This window comes from Nannobrachium achirus, assembly GCF_963921795.1.
Source record: "Nannobrachium achirus genome assembly, chromosome: 16".
NCBI classification, from domain to species: Eukaryota; Metazoa; Chordata; class Actinopteri; order Myctophiformes; family Myctophidae; genus Nannobrachium; species Nannobrachium achirus.
The window spans coordinates 2,125,412-2,146,629 of NC_137823.1; the positions used below are offsets into that span (position 1 = coordinate 2,125,412).

At 43.5% G+C, this 21,218-nt stretch overlaps 1 protein-coding gene across 1 annotated transcript in view; it reads left to right on the forward strand.

The window, feature by feature from the left end:
• Positions 1-21,218, forward strand: part of adgb (androglobin) — a gene marked incomplete at both ends in the record, with an annotated part of 172,218 nt that overhangs the window by 50,797 nt on the left and 100,203 nt on the right. Inside the window, 5 exons of the mRNA XM_080744164.1 lie at positions 667-841; positions 2,279-2,372; positions 4,314-4,431; positions 7,688-7,697; positions 19,113-19,242. Coding sequence (XP_080600290.1) covers positions 667-841; positions 2,279-2,372; positions 4,314-4,431; positions 7,688-7,697; positions 19,113-19,242 — 527 coding nt within the window. The remainder of the gene's footprint in view (positions 1-666; positions 842-2,278; positions 2,373-4,313; positions 4,432-7,687; positions 7,698-19,112; positions 19,243-21,218) is intronic.

The following is a 21,218-nucleotide window of genomic DNA, read 5'->3' on the forward strand; positions in this document are numbered from 1 at the left end:
TGTGTACAATGATATCTGATTTGAAATATACTGTATTAGATACACCATTCAATAGACACTAGCAACATAATGTGCCAGTTCTGTTCCAGACTGCAGCTCCCACAGATGTAGGAGGTATTTCTCTTGTTTGGTTGTTGCGACCGCCAGGTCGCAAGCTACTATGAAAAGCTCCACCGGCTGTCCGTCCATCCGTCTGTCTGTCCGCCACGTCACACTTTTTCTCACATTACCCTCTTCCAGCGCCACCATGAGGCCGATTCTTGCAAAACAAATTTTTTTGGACACTGCTCCTACAGATTTTGCCCAAAAATCACACAAAGCGGTGCACAGTATCTCTAAAGTCATGTCATCAACATGGATCTGTCCCATTTCCCATATTCCCTCCTGATTGGCTACTATTGCCTTCTAAAGTCTGTGTATGTGACCTGACCGTTGCTTATCTCCCGATTAGGGAGTTCTTCCTGGTAAATAATATATCATCCAGGACATTGCCTGCTGGTCTATAATATCATTCCCATCTTGGATTAGAATGTCCCTTTCACAATTTGATTTTGTCCTTAAGGTGACTCGACAGACATCTGACCGTGTGTAAGTGGTTGTAGGAGACTAATTCACTTTGTGTGCGTGCGTGCGTGTGTGCGTGCGTGCGTGCGTGCGTGCGACCAGTCGGACTCCTCAGAGTGCCTACGCCGGTACGGTTTCTCCAAGCTCTACAGTCACACCGTCCTGCTGACCCGGACCCGGGCGTGTCCGCTGGAGGCCCCGGCCAAAGCGCCCCCTGTGCCCCGCTGGAAACTCATCCGCCCCCGCAAGCAGACCCTGCTCACCGACGAGCCCAGAGGTGATTAAAGGGCAGGGGGAGAAACCAAGCCCCCAGAACGGCTTGTAAATATTGAAGCAGCCGCCCTACTGGCCAAAGCTGGAATTTCAGGCGGGGTGAAACATACATGCACGAGCATAAGAGCGCGGCGCTGGGGTCTACAATGGGGTTCAATGGACGTCGACGTCGTTCGTGACGTCATTCGTGACGTTTGGCCCCACTAGATAGTGGGGCCATTCCCCAGAATGCACCTGGATTAGCTACATGCTAGCACGTAGCCGTTGCTTCAAAACGCCACTGAGCACTTGCATTGAAATGATAGTGGGGGCGGGGCTCGTCCGCTCTCTATTTTATATATACTCTATGGGAGAAACCATTAGACCAAGAAGGGACATGGTGATGAATGGAAGCACCGCCTGTGGTCTCTGGTTTGAAGGAGAGGCAGGGGTGTCACACCAAATTCTGGGCCCTGGGTACAAGGATTCACTGCGGGCCCCCCATGAATGTTAACTATTGAAAAATAGCAGATATACAAGCTCACAGTGCGGCACCGAGTGCCGCGCTGTGAGCTTGTAGTTCTGCTATTTTTGAAAAAAATTGAAAATGTCAAAAAAAGATGATAAATAGTATTTGACCACGGACCCCCCATCTCAAAATATTTAGTTCCAGGGAACCCCCAGAAGCAAAATTTGAGTTACAAATGTTCGCATAAAAATACATAATATTCAAAGATTTGCACACGTTTCCACGACTTTTCAAAAGAATCTGATCTACAAGCTCGCAGCACGGCACTCGGTGCTGCGCTGTGAGCTTGTAGATCTGCTGTAACTCAGTCCCAGTCCCCCCCCCCCCCCCCCCCCCCTTGTGACGCCCCTGCCTGTGGTCTCTGGTTTGAAGGAGAGGGTTAGGGAAGGGCAGACGGCGTGGGGAGCCAACAGTTGGCTGATGCAACGATGGGAGGAAGATTGAGGGAAGGATTTTAAAAGATCCAATTATGTGGATCTGGAGATCCACATAGGAACAGTGTGGCTCCAATGTGGATCTCAAGACTTCATGTGGCCAGCCTGTCGTCCGTGATGTATCTATTACGTCCGAGCCTCGTTGACTTGAAAGTAAAAAAATGTTGACAAAAGTTCAATATTTCAAGAAGTATGGAATACTGGCAGCATGCTGCTACAGTTTGGCGCTGATCTGTCCAGGGGTTTGCCAGATTAGCTATGGACACACAGACAGACAGATGGCTAGCCACGTGCCATGCCGTAAAAAGGACATTGACATTTTAAAACGGCTGATTGTGATGGCAAAAATAAAGAAAGATGACTGGTGTTAATGCAAGGGATCTAGAACCATAGGGAGGCATATTCTGATCAGTATATGCTAAAATGTAACGGAAGATAAGAACCGTGTGCGTGTGTGCGTGTATGCATGCGTGCGTGCGTGTGTTCCCTGCCTTCACAGAGCCCCCTGTGCCTAAACCAGACCGGTTCATTGAGGTGTCGAGCCCTTTCCTCTTCCACAGGACCAAGAGTGGAATAGGCCCTATCCCTGAACTGTACGTACACACAGGAGATTACATGTTGAAAATTGTTGTTGAAAGTTGTTGCTGGACAAATGTCAGTTGGCAGTTTTTTTTCCAGCTAAAATACTGTAGCCTAATACCGATGTCAAATGTAAATCTGTACTTGGAGTTGCACGTAAATCTTTATTAATGTGTAGACTTAGCCTGACACTGACTGTCACTGTATCAATATCTATACTCTATAACAGGGGTCCTCAAATACAAATCTTGAAGGTCCACAAATATTTTTTTGAAACAGGCCCGGGTCCGGGGAAAAAATAAAACAATTAATATATATATATATATATATATATATATATATATATATATATATATATATATATATATATATATATATATATATATATATATTTAATATATTTATATTGGCTTATTTTTATTATGTCGGTCAATCTTAAATAGTAGGCTAAGATACAAAAAAGTACCAACCAGGGGTTGACACTATGGTCTCAGAGGCACTTGTCCATCTGGAAAGTACAGGTCATGTTCTACTTGCCCTCAGTCATGGCCACTTGCCCTCATTATTGTTCATCTTACATTATTAGGGATCCCTTTCTTATTTTTTATTTTTTTACAATGGCTGATGTGTTTTTTTTTTTTTTGTAGTAGTAGTAGTAGTAGTTTGTTGATACAGTAATAACCTCGCCCACCAGGCTTCATGCAGTAATGGTCTTTTCCCGTTTCTTTCTTTATTAAAAGGGTCCTTAAATTATGACTTCACTGTCATCTGGGCTGGGGAGTGGTGACTCCTCCAAAATCATTTGGGGGCCTTACTTGATTGAAGAGAAACAACCCATTAAAGCAGGGAGAACAGAATGTTCAATGGAGCAGAGATATTTTGCGCTAGTGCTCTGGTTTCTTTTAACAAACTGGGATAATCTTCGAATAATTTATGCTTGTGTCGCAACGTGAATATCGATATGAAAACAAGGTGTCGCTCGTCAGAGACAGGGGAGCACACACTGAACGCGGACGGCTGCGCAGCGTCGCTTCGTGGTATCGACGCACGTTAAGTGCCGCACGGTAACCCCAACTGGATGCGGCGCGCTGCCACACAGCACATCCATTTCCCCCGGTGGAGAGAACCATGGGAGAACAACATCCATGCAGAAAGAGAGGCAGCCGTCACGGGCCGTCGGGCCGTGGCACGTCGCGACAAACTCTGGAGATGAGATTACAATCCTGCAAACGTATTCACGTTGATGATGTTTTGCGTGAATGAAACCCCACTGATTTATAACTAGTTGCATTGTTGGTGGCTGAAGCTTCTTATTATAACTCTATGGCTGAAACTACTGCTGTTGCTGCTGCTCCAAAAACCTCCGCGGTCTGTAGCAACAGCCTATCAGCGCATCGTTGTCAAAGACATGACAGCCCATAATACTTTGTTGCCCGGCATCAGCCAATCAGCGCGTCGTTGTCTCTCTCTCTCTCTCTCTCACACACTCAGCGCATGCAATGAAAGTGAATGAATAAGAGAAGTGGAAACAAAAACGTGGAGATGTTTTTCCACTTCTTTTTTTTTTTTTTTTACTATAATTCGTCCTGGGTCCGGTCGGCGGTGCCTCGCGGTCCGGACATGGACCGCGGTCCGCCTATTGAGGACCCCTGCTCTATAAATATGATGAATGTTTAGTTTGTGTGCTACCGTAGCTGTGTGTACAGTATCTGTGTGTATGTGTACAGTATATCTGTGTGTGTATATGTGTACAGTATATGTGTGTGTGTGTGTGTGTGTGTGTGTGTGTGTGTGTGTGTGTGTGTGTGTGTGTGTGTGTGTGTGTGTGTGTGTGTGTGTGTGTGTGTGTGTGTGTGTGTGTGTGTGTGTGTGTGTGTGTGTGTGTGTGTGTGTGTGTGTGTGTGTGTGTGCGCAGTATATTTGTGTGTGTTTATGTGTATCTCATTGTTGTCAAGAGAGGCAAAGCGACCGTGCAGCTCCACTCCGCTGCCCCCTGCTGAGGAGGAGGAGACAAAGCAGCCTGACACAGCAGAACACAACGCCAGCTCACCCAGCGCCTCCGACCACATGGAGGTACTGTACTCTACTACTGTACTCTACTACTGTACTCTACTACTGTACTCTACTACTGTACTCTGACCACATGGAGGTACTGTACTCTACTACTGTACTCTACTACTGTACTCTACTACTGTACTCTACTACTGTACTCTGACCACATGGAGGTACTGTACTCTACTACTGTACTCTACTACTGTACTCTACTACTGTACTCTGACCACATGGAGGTACTGTACTCTACTACTGTACTCTACTACTGTACTCTACTACTGTACTCTGACCACATGGAGGTACTGTACTCTACTACTGTACTCTACTACTGTACTCTACTACTGTACTCTGACCACATGGAGGTACTGTACTCTACTACTGTACTCTACTACATGGAGGTACTGTACTCTACTACTGTACTCTGACCACATGGAGGTACTGTACTCTACTACTGTACTCTACTACATGGAGGTACTGTACTCTACTACTGTACTCTGACCACATGGAGGTACTGTACTCTACTACTGTACTCTACTACTGTACTCTACTACTGTACTCTACTACTGTACTCTACTACTGTACTCTGACCACATGGAGGTACTGTACTCTACTACTGTACTCTACTACTGTACTCTACTACTGTACTCTGACCACATGGAGGTACTGTACTCTACTACTGTACTCTGACCACATGGAGGTACTGTACTCTACTACTGTACTCTACTACTGTACTCTACTACTGTACTCTGACCACATGGAGGTACTGTACTCTACTACTGTACTCTGACCACATGGAGGTACTGTACTCTACTACTGTACTCTGACCACATGGAGGTACTGTACTCTACTACTGTACTCTGACCACATGGAGGTACTGTACCGAGTCATGAATTATAATGTATCATCACCTGCACATCATCACATTATACACCTGCGCAGTGCTGTAAAGTAACTACAAGCTCTGCAAGCTCTACAAGCTCACAACACCTCGCAGCGCTGGCTAAAGTTCTCAGAATATGGACACTAGGGGTTCAAGTGGTTAATATAAAAAAAGTTTCACACAAAGATTTGGAGGACCCCCTGTAGTAACTCTGAGGACCCCCTAGGGGTCCCGGACCCCCTGTTGAAGACCCCTGATCTAAGATTAGCCAACAAGGAGAGCCAACACTTCACTAGCTAGTCCCTCCCCTTACTCCTCATCTCCCCCGACTGCCTACATCTGATGTCAGTGCACTGCTGAACGCTCGCCTGAGCTTCTGTTGTTGTGGTTGTGAGAGAGGCTGTCATCCCCCAGTCTCAATGTCACGGCTGCTGCCTCCCAGGCCAGGCCACCACCGACCAGGGGCACATCTGCTCTAAAGAGGGAAACAGAGTGGGACACGCACGTGCGTGTGCATGCACACACTCCACTAGGGCATTCACCAAATATTCGACTATTCGAACATTCGAATATCAAAGTCACTATTCGATGTTGTTCAACGAAGTTGAATATTCGCTTTTTTTCCCCTTCTTTTTATTGTTTTGTCTTTAAAAAAATATATATATATATTTCTTCATGGTTTATAAAGCTTGGCTTGATAGGAAGTCATAAGAACCCTGACAAGCACTTGAATTCTAGGTATTACATTTAATGTGACTCGGTTCAGCAGATAAATATTGTGAAAATAGCAGATCTGTGAATAGCAGCTGCGAGGCGTTGTGAGCATGTAGATCGGCTATTTTCACAATGTTCGCCTCTTGCTTACTTGATATTTGACAGTTTGGTCAGTTTGGCCAGTCCTGTCGAATATTCGACTATTCGAATACTTTGAGGTTGAATAATTCGAATACTGTAAAAAAAAAAAAAAACACTATTCGTGAATGCCCTAGCACAGGGGTTTTCAAAGTGGGTGACGGGGCACCCTGGGGTGCCGCGACGGAAGTCCAGGGGTGCCGCGAGATCATTTGATAATATTTGGAATTTATTTGGACATTTAAAAATATATTTAGTATCATTTTAAACTTGTTATTTTCAGTCAGTTCTAACCAAAATGGCTATTATCTCAAAGTTTTCCTCACAACATGATCGCTAAAATATGCCATAAATAAGGTGTTGGGAGTGAAAATTATGAACATAATGTAGGGGTGTCTCGAATGAAAATAATATTTATAGAGGTGCCCTGAGCCAAAAACGTTTGGGGACCCCTGCCCTAGCACACACACACAGTAGAGTAGAGAGGGGGATCTCGGTTTAGCAAGAAACCGACGAGGGATAGGAACGGCAAGATGAAAGCGAGAGATGAAGAGACAGAGAGAGAGAGAGAGAGAGAGAGAGAGAGAGAGAGAGAGAGAGAGAGAGAGAGAGAGAGAGAGAGAGAGAGAGAGAGAGAGACAGAGAGAGACAGAGAGAGAGATTCTCTGGTGTGTGGTTGGTGGAGAGCAGGGCGCGTGGGCCTCATAAAAGGGAGAGGTCGCGTACTCTGGTTGATGGAAAAAGCAGCACAATTAGATGGCGAGCCATCAGTGTCTGTGTCTCCCGGGGCGCTCATTATTATACCTCGCTCTCAGTGCGCGGGGAGAGAAGAAAAAAATAGAGTTAATATGAATCGCCCTCTTGTGTAACTGTGGACACTTATAGAGTTGGTTTAGGCCAGAACGGTATGGACACAGCAATCTGGGCGTGTGTGTGTGTGTGTGTGTGTGTGTGTGTGTGTGTGTGTCAGGCACGTGCACACATAGATATCAATGGAGGCTTGAGCCCCTGCCCTTTTATCAGTCTGTAAAAAGTGCCCTCTCCAGACCATGAATGCAGTTTTTACTAGGGTGAAAGACATGCAAATGCCCTCTCTCCATGCCATACCTGAAGGCAGCATTCAAGAGAATTGCCTTTGTTCAAACTCTCCTGAACTTGAATGCAGCATCTTATGTTGAAATCAAGAAATGCTGTGACGCGTTGTGAGCTTGGAGGTCTGCTATTTTCAATGTTTTCACCAAAAGGCCCTTTTACAAATTTCAGCCCCTGCCTCTCTAACATTCTCTGCACGTCCCTGGTGTGTGTGTGTGTGTGTGTGTGTGTGTGTGTGTGTGTGTGTGTGTGTGTGTGTGTGTGTGTGTGTGACTGTGTGTGTGTGTGTGTGTGTGTGTGTGTGTGTGTGTGTGTGTGTGTGTGTGTGTGTGTGTGTGTGTGTGTGTGTGTGTGATTGTGCATGTGATGTGTGACACTCACATGGTTTCACATTATTGCGAGCCACGTCTACAGTGTATTGGCTCATAATGGCTGTGCACGTGTGTTTGTCAGCATGTGTTCGGTCACGTGCGCCGTCGCGGACAATAGGTCAATTATGGAGGAATTGTCACTTGCTCTGAACCCTGTACCTCCTGCTCGGTTCAACCCGGGCCAACAGAACAACCTTTGTCTGTTTCTCCCAGGATAGGTGGCCTCACATGATGGCCCTAATACGCTGCACCAATTTAGCATAAGGCCGAGGAATGTGGCCCTGATGTAAACCAACCACGAGGGATGGGACGATTAGCGATATTATCGTTTATCGTGATGAAAAAACACTCGCGATAATGGTATCGTGGAGATTACATTTATCGTGATATCGTCCTCCGTCATGCACTGGGATCAATTCACCTTTTATTTGCCGAGCTGCATATCCGGTACCATTTAAACCTTCTATTGGTAAAAGGTACTTACATTTGTGCTCGAAATTATTCAACCCACCCTGAAAATTTGGTTTATTAGTGTTGCCACTGTTCCTTTGACTTAGAACTTGTGAACTATGCTCAAAACTGTACTTTTTGGAACATTGTTTCATATCCTTTTCCTTTTTTTGTACAAAGCAATAATCTCTTCTCTGAACTTTTCTGACCATTCCTTAGACGTAGCCATGTTTCTAACTGCTCTTAATCACGGTCAACAAGTCAACAAACTTCTAGTCAGTCTAGATTGCACATCTGATGCAACTATTTAAGCCCTGGATTAATTGATTGCAGTTGATTACAGACGTTTTAGCATTGAATTTGAAAGATCTGATGACCTCAGGTTACAGGTGCATCAGAAGAATCTGATGTATTCAAGAACTATTGTTGAGCTGTTTACATTATTCTTGTAAGATTTATTTATTTCATTCAGTCGTCAGTTTGTGAATTTAGCCAATAAACCAGATTTACAGAGGGGGGGTTGAATACTTTTAAGCACAAGGGTATAATATACATACTTGATACAGTTGCAACGCGTTGTGAGCTTGTAGATCTGCTATTTTTTGGCAAATCATGTTCCGCCCCAGGATAATGGATTTTGATTATCGCGATAATATCGTAAATCGCGATTTCTTTTGTCACAATAATCGTGATGTGAAATGTTCATATCGTCCCGTCCCTATTAACCACTGATGTGCTCGGAATGTGGTAAATCACCAAAGCCCTTCTTTGCTGCATAGGTTTGCTCAGAGCCTTGTATTAGAGAGTTCTGCCAATGCGGAGGTCAGATACAGCGCCGGTCACGTGGTTCATGTGACTCCAATGCATTCTGTAAACTAGAGCCCGACCGATATATCGGTCAATTCGATACATCGGTCGTTTTGGAGCAATCGGAAGGGTATCGAACATCGGTGAATTATTCCACCGATATCCGATATATTAATTGTCTGTAACGTGTCTGCGGATAGAGCATGAAACCCTGAGTTATATAGGCCTATGTGTGGGCAATACCAGAATTATCCAGCAGAGTGCAGTATAATAGTCCAAGATGCAAGCCAACACTACTGGAGCTGCTGCCTCTCGTGTGTCGTTCACTCACCACATGCACTGTCTAACTCTGATTTTTCATGTTGCGGTGAAGGAAGGTGTGTAGTCCTATGTGAAAATCCACAGAGAAATATAGATGTCTGACTATAGACTATAGAACTTGTGTTGTTTAATTGCTTGGCAATGCATGGCGGCTCTCTGCACTTTGCAGAGCCGCCGTGCGAATCCATGAGCGAATCAAACTTTACGTTTGGATAAAAGACACATATTAATTCATAAACGAGACAAAACACAGCAGAACCCCCAAGAGTATTATTATCCAACAAGCAATAGAAATTGATAACAGCGACCACAACTCAAAGTTTGACATGAAAAGCACAAAAAAAGCAATAATCTGACCATTTATCCGAGGGGCGAGCAGTCAATTAAATGATCTTAAATGAATAAAAAATATTTTTTACAAAACATCCGTATCGGTATCGGTGCTCTAGCACGCTCCAACATCGGATATCGGTATCGGTCGGAAAAAATGGTATCGGTCGGGCTCTACTGTAAACCTCCGGGTTCGCGCTTTGTCGCTATTCGCCAGTAGATGTTTATGTAGAAGACCTGGCCCCCATGAAAGTGGACGGAGTTGGCGCGACTTTCCAATATAGGGCCTCTGGGCTAGCTGCGCAAGAGAACCACATTTCCCAGAGTGCAGTCTGGCCTCAGTGAACGTTGTGACCTGCTGTGCCGCTTTCAATTGGATGTTTCTGAAAACACATCCTTGGCACGATAGCTGTGTATTGTACCATCTATTATGTTAATGTACCATAAGTAAGCTTTGTACTGTACTGTACAGTATTGAGTTGAGTCACATGATTATTGACTATTAACAAACTAACCTTTTGAAAGACATGAGGCTTCAGATCCGAACAAGCAGAGGTATAGAGAAAACAAGCCGTATTTAAAGGGGCCTCCCTTACTGAGCGTGAGCTCTGATCACAGCTGGGCGAGGCGAGACTCTTGGGTCCTGCATAAACTAACACTGTGCTTCATTTCGATGAACTTTTCTGGGCAACTGCCTCTGTGGTGAGACACTTTCTGAATGCAGTTTTGGTTCCAGGTGTCTTTGAGGTCACACCATTTAAAGAGTTCCCATGAAGGTGCTTTGAGGAAGGTACACACTGTACTTTCATTACAGTGGAACTGGCAGTGCCTCGCTTCCAGACGGCACCCCTCCCTGGCACTGCCATGTTTGAGGAGAACAAGACAGGCGAGGGCACTTGAAGGACTGACTCCGTAATGAGTCGTTATGTCGTTAGCCATCCTACGGTCTTTCTTAACCCGTTTAGGCCTAGAATTATTGAATGCTTTAGCCAGCGAAAAATAGCAGATATACAAGCTCACAGCGCGGCACCGAGTGCCGCGCTGCAAGCTTGTAGATCTGCTATTTTTGGAAAAAGTCGTGAAAATGTGTGCAAATCTTTGAATATTTTGTATTTAACATTTGTAACTCACATTTTGCTTCTGGGTCCCTAGAACTAAATGTTTTGAGATGGGGGTCCGTGGCCAAATAAATATCATTTTGGGGGTCCTTCACATGAAAAGGTTTTAGAACCACTGACATAGTAGTCTCTCAAGAACAGACTAACTGAGCTCCAGTTGAAGTGAAAAGGACCTTTTCTTTGACAATGGCTAGCCATATTGCTGACATAGAAACATAGGTTTTTAAAAAAAACCTTAGAAGGAATCAGGTCAAAATTCCAGTTTTCACGCTTTAAAAAAAAAATTGCAGATCTACAAGCTCGCAGTGCGGCACTCGGTGCCGCGCTGTGAGCTTGTATATCTGCTATTTTTTCAATAGTTAAAGCATAAAATAATGATACACAATAGTGTGCACCCGTTCTAAATGGGTTTAATTGTCTTGGGCAGACTGGCGTGAAATGGGTTGACGTCGAGTGTGTCGCTTCCATGAGACATAACATTGCTAAACATTATAGCGTGTTGTCAGTCGGTGACAGGCCAAGTAAATTAGAGCTTTTGTTTCCTCCCGGCGGTGTTTTAGCCGGGGAGGAGTGGCCCTTGTCACATTAAACCATTTAGAACGGGTTACATTATTGTGTATCATTATTTTATGCTTTAACTATTGAAAAATAGCAGATATACAAGCTCACAGCGCGGCACCGAGTGCCGCGCTGCGAGCTTGTAGATCTGCTATTTTAGAAAAATCGTGAAAATTTTAATTTTGACACGATTCTATAAGTGTCTTTTGAATCCTTCTAAGACTTTTTGAAAACCCTACGTCTCTATGTCAGCAATCTGGCCAGCCATCGTCAATGAAAAGGTCCTTTTCACTTAAATGGAGCTCAGTTAGTCTGTTCTTGAGAGACTACTATGTCAGTGGTTCTCAAACCTTTTCATGTGAAGGACCCCCAAAATGATATGTATTTGGCCATGGACCCCCATCTCAAAATATTTAGTTCCAAGGACCCCCCAGAAGCAAAATTTTAGTTACAAACGTTCGCTTTGAAAATACATATATTCAAAGATTTGCACACATTTTCACGACTTTTTTCAAAAATAGCAGATCTACAAGCTCGCAGCGCGGCACTCGGTGCCGCGCTGTGAACTTGTATATCTGCTATTTTTCACTGGTTAAAGCATTCAATAATTCTAGGCCTAAATGGGTTAAACCATGTCTCATCTCCTGTGGCGCTCGAGCTTCACGACGGCACAATGCCACAGCTGGCATGGAATCACGAGAGGGCGGAGGCGTATCCCTGGCACATTCACTGTACAGTATATGCTCAAAAAGTCTGCGTTCATGCATCTCCCTCCTTCTCTTTTAGTAAGGGGAACATAAGAAAATCTGCAAAGTAAATCGTTACCAAGACATTTCTCCACCAATGTGTTTCTAAAGGTGTGTAATAATATGTACTAAAAGGTTGAAATTCAACTCCCGGGGGAAACCTCATAAAAAAATGATTTGTTTGTGTCCCATTAACTTTACTATACAGGAAAAAAATACAAAAAATAAATCTGCTTTAAGTAGCATGTGAGGGGTCAAACTAGGGTTTTTTTATGATGCTGAATCCGTTGCAAACATTTGTTTTGCACGAAAAACATTCCTTGGGCTACAAATGGCCCCCACAAAACTGTGAAAATTGATGATTCATCACTAAACCATCGTTTTGTGGGTCCATTTTTTGCCCACGGAATGTTTTTAAAACGAATGCTTGCAATGGATGCAGCATCATGAAAAACCCCTAGTTTGACCCCTCACATGCTACTTAAGCAGATTTATTTTTTTGTATTTTCTTTCCTGTATAGTAAAGTTTATGGGACACAAACACAAATCAGTTTTTTTAAGAGGTTTCCCCCGGGAGTTGAATTTCAACCTTTTAGTACATATTATTACACACCTTTAGAAACACATTGGTGAAGACATTTCTTGGTAACGATTTACTTAGCAGATTGTTCAAATTTCTTATAAAATCCCCTTACTATTTCCATTTCTCTTGGGTTTCCCTTAGTAGTCTAATATCTCTCTCTCTCTCTCTCTCTCTCTCTCTCTCTCTCTCTCTCTCTCTCTCTCTCTCTCTCTCTCTCTCTCTCCCTTTAGGTCACTGCAGAGGACAGGAAGAAGGGCGTTAAAGGCACCTCCAACGGTATTATCTCCTCTGCTCTAAGGGCCGATGCACACTCCACTTTCAGAGACAAATTTATTTCGGTTCGGTTCAGGGAATCACAGAATCCCGAACCTCTGAATGACGTCATATTGTAGTTTGGACAGAGCCGAACCGAAATAAATTCAGCTCTAAAAGTGGAGTATGCATGCATCGGCCCTAATGCCACTCCACTCATTTTGTATAGAATATCGTCACTGTCTGGCAAAAACCTCTTAACTCAATTTTTTGAGGTTTTTGATTTGTTGGCATAAATCAGGGCTATTGAACACCCTTTACAGCTGAGGGTTAAAATAATATTGAACCAATGAAAAGTAGTAAAAAGTGCTTAGGACAAAACCTCCTAACTCCACACTTTCTGCCAAACCAGCTAACTCCACCCAATTGGGTATATATGCATATACGCCATTTTGTTCTACTTCCGGGTGTCTTTCGACTTCCTTCACAGGTGTTACTGATGATACTAATTAAGGCTGTTTGATTTATTGTACAGTGGTTCTTTAATTTTAAGGACCCCCATACACTCTGTACAAATGGAATCAACAAATGAAAGCAAATGGACCCTTGCAGGTCCATTTGCTTCCATTTGTACACTCTCAGAGAGAGTTACACACCTGTGGGGACATTTGGAACCCACTCAAGGACACTTTGAGACCCACTGGTGTAGCAGAGTGTTTCCAGTGAGCCAACATGCACAATATCAGCACCGTGACTTTGTTTGACCAGAATGGAACAGACCCTTGATTAGTATCATCAGAAACACCTGTGAAGGAAGTCGAAAGACACCCGGAAGTAGAACAAAATGGCGTATGTGCATATACCCAATTGGCCCTCTCTTTTTTTTCATAAATATGTGCTATTGAACACCCTTTACGTCTGTGTGTTGGTTAAAAAAGCCCTTCGGTCAAAACCTCCACTTGAACTCCCGAAAATGAACACTTTGGAGTTAGGAGGTTTCGGCCCGACAGCAGAGATATAATAATCCATCCGTGTTTTGCTTTGCACACAATTTCTAATACTGTAGGTTAGACCTGTGCATGGTCAAAATGTTACCAGAGTAAACCTTGCTGTAAAGCCAAGTCCGTCTGTCCATCCATCAGTGCAGCTGTACGTCCGTCGATCTGTCTCATTCTCATGAAGTCATTCTCGTGATCTCGGGGGGGATTTCTTCAGATGTCCAGTTGAACTCGCTCAAGGATGAACTGATTAAATGTTTTGGTGGTCACAAAACATGTCTCATACATTTCGATATATTGATGACTTACATTTAGCCAAAAACTACACACATTATTCATATTGCTGCGCGTGTCTCCATTATAGGCTGACCTGGTTAAAGGGATATTTCACTTTCAAAAAAACTTTTGGTAATTTTATCATCTAATCAGGCTTTTATGAACACCCTGAACAGTTTTTAATTAGCTTGATTGAATATTTAGATATTTGATGTAAATGTTACCAGGCCCTCCAGGCCCAGGGCCTCTCCCCACACACACCCATTGTAACTTCAAACTTCATTTTAACCATGATAGATTCATTAAAAACACCCATTATTTTTTCTGGTGACTCATATTACCCTCCTAATATGTGAGCAGGCCGTGTTTTTTCGAATAACTTTTTTCATTTATTTTTAATAATTATTTTTTTGTATTTCACTTTTTCCATTTTCCCAAATAATTATTAAAAATAAATGAAAAAAGTTATTGAAAAAACACGGCCTGCTCACGTATTAGGAAGGTAAAATGAGTCACCCGAAAAAATAATGGGTGTTTTTAACCCTTTCCAAGCCACGGGGAGCCCCTTAATATTAAAACCGTACTATATCGGACTTCCTAGGGGGGGAGGGGCAGCCAATCGTCTTTTCCCGTACTTTCCCGTATTTACCGAAATAAATGATTTTCATCCGAAAATCGGCGATCGTCTAACCTTCCCTAGTCACCACTCGTGCATTGATAGCTCATGGCTGGTCTGACATGAAGCAGAAGTGATGTCATGGCCCTTTCCTTCTCCAAGGCACCTTCCCCCATTCGGTTACTGTCTGTACACGAGTGCTTCTACTGCAGCCGTGCTGGTGGCTATGCTAGCGATACTTTTCAGTTCTACTCTTGAGTCACACGTGGATTATTTGAGGGGACATTTACGTGAACGGATCGCGCACGCGAAACGCACGGGGACATGATGCGTCAGCCGAATCTCCCACTCTAAGCCAATGCAGATTGAGAATTTCACTGGGAACTGGGGTGAGTATACAACGGGGGATCGCGGTATGGTAATGGGGGATGAAGACCACGTGATATAGCGCTGGATGTCTGGTAAAATGAATGCGGTTCAGATCATAATATAATAATAGAAATGTCACGGCTAATCTACCAACAACCATTCTATTTCGGACGGCAAAGTGTTAATGAATCTATCATGGTTAAAATGAAGTTTGAAGTTACAATGGGTTTGTATGTGGAGAGAGGCCCTACCACTGCTCCCTGTTGAAAGTGGAATATCCCTTTAATATTGCTTTTTTAACCCTTTTATATCTGAGGACCCAATTCTTTTCGTTTCTACGTCAGTGGTTCTCAATCTTTGTAGAATCAAGGACTCAATGTATTTGGCCGCAGACCCCATCTCTAAAAACGTTGTTCCAGGGACTGGGAGCCCCGAAAGCAAAGATTCGACTTACAAATGTTTGCTTTAAAAAATATATATATTCAAAGATTTCCACAGATTTTCACAATTTTAAAGCGGTGAAAGCCGCTTTTTTGAGGATTCCCTTAGATTCCCAAGGAGTGGCCTTGTCTGTCCCGTACATGTCCCGTGCATGCAGAATTGAGGATTGGTCAAGCTTCACATGACAATTTGGCCCTCCAGACAAAATCATTCAGAATTCAGAATTCATAAAAAAATCACACTCGTGTGAACTGAGCGGTGGTGTGTGTGTGTGTGCCCCCTGTGTGTGTGTGTGTGTGTGTGTGTGTGTGTGTGTGTGTGTGTGTGTGTGTGTGTGTGTGTGTGTGTGTGTGTGTGTGTGTGTGTGTGTGTGTGTGTGTGCCCCCTGTGTGTGTTTGTGTGTGAGTGTGCCTGGCCTATGCCTGGCCTATCCTGAACAACAGTGCCCCTCCCTTAACATGTGTGGCCAGAAAAGGTTACTGCAGGCTACATACCCGGAGACAGACAGACAGACAAACAGACAGACCCACACACACGGCCACGTATAGGAGCGTTGTGACCACCGCTCAAAAATATAGAACTAAAGCACATAGAAATTATAGATCTAGAACACAAATTCACCGCTTCACTTCGAACCGAGGTTTGATTTTTTCAAAAATACTGGATCTACAAGCTCACGTGCCGCGCTGTGAGCTTGTATATCTGCTATTTTTGAATAGCTAAAGTAAAAAAAAATATGGTTAAAGTGGTTAAGAGCGACGCAGACACTTCCCGGGTCTAAATCGGTTAACGTAGCCTTAATGACGAGATTAGAGGAGCCTTCTTTCTTGCTCTCGCCTTCCTCCGTCCTCCTCTTCCTCCGTCCTCCTCTTCCTCCGTCCTCCTCTTCCTCCGTCCGGCTGTGCTGCCAAAGACTCGGCTGGAAGACGCGGGGTCTGGAATTATGCCTCGTGACACGCAGCCAATTACGCCGCCTTCGCTCTGCCCCCAGTTTAGTTGCTTAGTAACACCTGCAGTTTGAGCGGAGCGCGGCCACCATTGCTCAGCAGCAGGGACGTGCAGAGGATGTTAGAGAGGCAGGGTCTGAAATTTCTTAAAGGGCCTTTTGGTGAAAATATCGAAAATGGCAGGCCTCCAAGCTCACAAGAGCTTGGAGGTCGGCTATTTTCGGTGCTTGATACCACACTGAACTCAAAGTCAAGAACATAATCAAGTCAGTACTGGAGATGTGGTGTGTACAGTATGGATTTCTACATAGAGCGGTCAGAGAGGGAGAGTTTGGACAAAGCAATTCTCTTGAATGCTGCCTTCAGTTCAGGTATGGCATGGAAAGAGGACATTTGCATTTCTTTCACCATAGTAAAAACTAAGGCTGGGCAATATATCGAAAAGTTATCGATATGGAGGTATCAACATGCGAGGTATACTGTACATATCGACGAAGACAGCTTGAAATGAGGTATTGGTGTATGTGTCAAATGAATTAACAGACACACTATGCATGCATGTATATGCAAAATGACAGTCCATCTGTAACCAGGTGTGGTTATTTCAATAAATCCATTGTTGGAAAATGGAAATAAGGCATTTAATTTCTTTATTCTATGTGTACTGTGCAGTGTGCATGCACGGATATGCTATTCATTATCTGGGTCGGGCAGGCAGTGGACCAGAAAAAAAAACATTACAAAATATATATTAAACAATTGTTTTTACTAATATATCGTGAGTAATATCGATATCGAGGTATTCAACAACGTTATCGAAAATATCGAAGGTTTTCCTAATACAGCCCAGCCTTAGTAAAAACTGCATTCATGGTCTGGAGAGGACTCTTTTTACAGGCGGATAAAAGGGCAGGGTCTCGAGTCCCCTTTGATGTCTGTGTGTGCCTGCTCAGCATCAGTAGCTGAAGCGCTGGAGCCTGGCCCGCCTCGGCGCTCTGATCAGACGCTCGCTTTGAGTGGAAGCTTAGGGGCAGTGGGAAAAAAACCTGTGTGTGTGTGTGAGAGAGAGAGAGAGTCTATTCTGTGAGTCTGTATACAGTACAAGTGTGTTATTTTAGGGCAGGGGGTTGGGGGTGAGCGCGTTGGTGTGCACATACACTCTGACTGAGCTGTGTGTGTGTGTGTGTGTGTGTGTGTGTGTGTGTGTGTGTGTGTGTGTGTGTGTGTGTGTGTGTGTGTGTGTGGAAACTGTGGGCGCAGATGAGTGGGAGTGTGCCCGTGCTTGTGCACTCAGACTGTGCCGTTGTGTGCAGGCACATGCACACATAGACATCAAAGGGGGCTTGAGCCCCTGCCCTTTTAATAGTCTGTAAAAAGTGCCCTCTCCAGATCATGAATGCAGTTTTCACTATGATGAAAGAAATGCAAATGCCCCTCTTTCCATGCCATACCTGAAGGCAGCATTCAAGAGAATTTCCTTGTCCAAACTCTCCTGAATGCTTAGTTTGGTGTGGTATCAAGTATGAAAATAGCCGAAATTTCCACCAAAGGGCCCTTTTAGAAATGTCAGCCCCTGCCTCTCTAACATTCTCTGCACGTCCCTGGTTGTGTGGGAGATCGGCTGTTGCTGCTTGACCGTTTTTCTTTTTAGGATGGCGATTTAAACGATAACTCACTGAGTCACGAGAGGAACGGTGTTCTTTTTGCCCACAGCTTCTCTTCAGACAGGAGCGTTCAGGGGAATGTTTCAAAAGACCGCAATACCCGCCAAAGAGGACGCATTCCTAATTGAGAGTAGATCATAACATGACGGTCAAACGTTGTAATACAATCACGTAACGTTTCATTTTAGAACACGGAACAAAGACATACGTTCACATTTTTGGTGAAGTGGAAGTAGCACGTTTATACGATATACTGCACATCAGAAAACCGATTATACAATTATTAAACCCATTTAGAACGGGTACACATTATTGTGTAACATTATTTTATGCTTTAACTATTGAAAAATATCAGATATGCAAGCTCACAGCGCGGCACCGAGTGCCGCGCTGCAAGCTTGTATATCTGCTATTTTTGAAAAATAATGAAAATTAGAATTTTGACCCGATTCTATAAGTGTCTTTTGAATCCTTCTAAGATTTTTTGAAAAACCCTATGTTTCTATGTCAGCAATCTGGCCAGCCATCGTCAAAGAAAATGTCCTTTTCACTTAACTGGAGCTCAGTTAGTCTGTTCTTGAGAGACTACTATGTCAGTGGTTCTCAAACCTTTTCATGTGAAGGACCCCCAGAATTATATTTATTTGGCCACGGACACCCATCTCAAAATATTTAGTTCCAGGGACCCCCCAGAAGCAAAATTTGTGTTCGCTTTGAAAACATTATATTCAAAGATTTGCACACATTTTCACAACTTTTTCAAAAATAGCAGATCTACAAGCTCACAGCGCGGCGGCACTCGGTGCCGCGCTGTGAGCTTGTATATCTGCTATTTTTCCACTGGTTAAAGCATTCAATAATTCTAGGCCTAAATGGGTTAAAATGTATTTGGATCAAGTACACGTTTTTACTAATGACACTGACCCTCCAATATCACTGTCCAAAACACTTGTTGAAAACGGATATCTCCGATTTTTTTTTTATCTATACAGATAAGAGTGTGGCTGAATCACAAGGAGCTCCTCTTCCAGATCAACCCAGGCTGGTGGCTGAGGACCCCACCACGCCACTGCTGCCTAAACCCCAGGACCCCTCAGCTCCAGATGGACCCCAGCTGCAGGAGACCTGGGTGGACCTGGAGGACTTTGCTAAATGCTTCCAGTGAGTGAACTTAGACTGACGGAACTATTGCTGTATTGACTTTGACCCCTAAGGACCTTCCAGGGAGAGTGCTCATGTGCGTCTTGCGGTGACACGCTTCCTAGTTTCTTCTTCTCTGAGCTGTTTATTTTTTATTTATTTTTTTTGCACTGATTTTTGACATTGCACTATTAGGTTGTGTTGGTAGTTTCTGAGTATTTTGCTTTGTTTAACAATGACAGTGAGACTGTTGCACTAACTAGCATTGACTGCTACGGTCTCTTTTTGCAAGACACTTTATGTATATATACTTATATATTATTCGCCCCCTCTATTGATGCACCTTCTCTTTATTGGTACTGTACTGCTCTTGTTGTTTTCCTCTTATCTATCTTTTTTCTTACTTCTCTGTAACGTTGTAAATAACTGTATACTGCTGTGCTACAACTGGACAACTGAATTTCCCCCTTGGGATAATAAAGGTCTCTATCTAGTGTGAGAGAGAGAGACACGCTGGCACTGAAGCTGAACTCATTGACATGCCCACACTGTCTCACAACTGATCTAGCCTCAGGACTCACGTGTCCCTTTGCCACCACTGGGAAAACAACCCAGTAGTGTGCAGTAATCCAGTGGCTTTCAAAGTGGAGGAATAAATAATACATATTCATAATAATAATGATAATTGCGTCCGAAGGTCGCATTATACCCTGAGAAATCTCGTAGCTTGTCTGACTGTCAGTATTGTCTGACTGTCAGTACAGGAAGTGATGTCACGTGATGTCAGTGCATCACAGTGATGTGGTACAGAATGACTCATATATGGGCATAAAAAGGATGTCACGTGACATCACTTCCTGTACTGACAGTCAGACAAGCTACGAGGTTTCTCAGGGTATAAAAGTCCATATATGGTCATTCCCAGAAAAAGGAAAAAAAAAATGTATGCCCATACATGGAGATTTCTGATGTCATAAATCCCAGGCCGAAAATGAGAATTTTAGGGTACCCCCTTATGCCCATATATGGAGATTCACAGGCATCAAACCAAGGCCCTAACTCACCAAGGCCCTGCTTGGCATTACTTACGTACGTTTTATGCCCATATATGGAGATTCCTATATTGTCAATATTAAGGACATTATTAAGGATATTATGTTATCAATATTAACTCATTCTGTGCCAATGACTGCTTATGACGGTTTTTTTCCAATAGCCCTGTGTGCCAATGACGGCTTATGACGGTTTTTGTGTTTTTTACATAGGAAAAAAAAAAAAAAAAAATCATTTTTTTATTTTTTTTCTAAAGATGTCAAAATGACCTGAGATCAGAGAGATGCTTTTCTCTGTTTGTGTGTTCGCTCCCTCGTTTAGCTGATTGAGAAAATGTGTGTTCATGTGTGTCCATTCTAGTGGATGGACACTTTTTTTCATTCAAACAGCTCTATCTCTGTGGGGAAAAAAATTATAAAAAAAAAATCTTTTTTTTTCATTGCATAGTAAAGAAAAACATACAAAATCTCGGCACAGCTACCTTGGAGCCATTTTGGCATCTGGCACAGAATGAGTTAAGGACATATATGGGAATGCCCATATTTGGTAATGTCCATATATGGGCATGTTTTGACATAACATAACATAACTATCATGAAGGGGTCTCCATATATGAGTAACTGGTCCCATACACATCACTGGCCAGATGGCCAAGAATTGGCACGACTGCGCCCTTTAGGGCGAGGTCGCATGTCACCCTGAGTTCGCAAGTCACCCTGAGGTGTCTTACTAGTAATGATTAATTATTGTAAATAAACACATTCAAAAGATTGTTGGCCTCCCTATTTTGGGCAAGATTTTTCCAAAATAATTGAAAAAATAGCTGATCTACAAGCTCACATTGTTATGTCGTGAGCTTGTAGATCAATAAGGTATGGCCGGCGTGTTGTGAGCTTGTAGATCAATAAGGTATGGCCGGCGTGTTGTGAGCTTGTAGATCAATA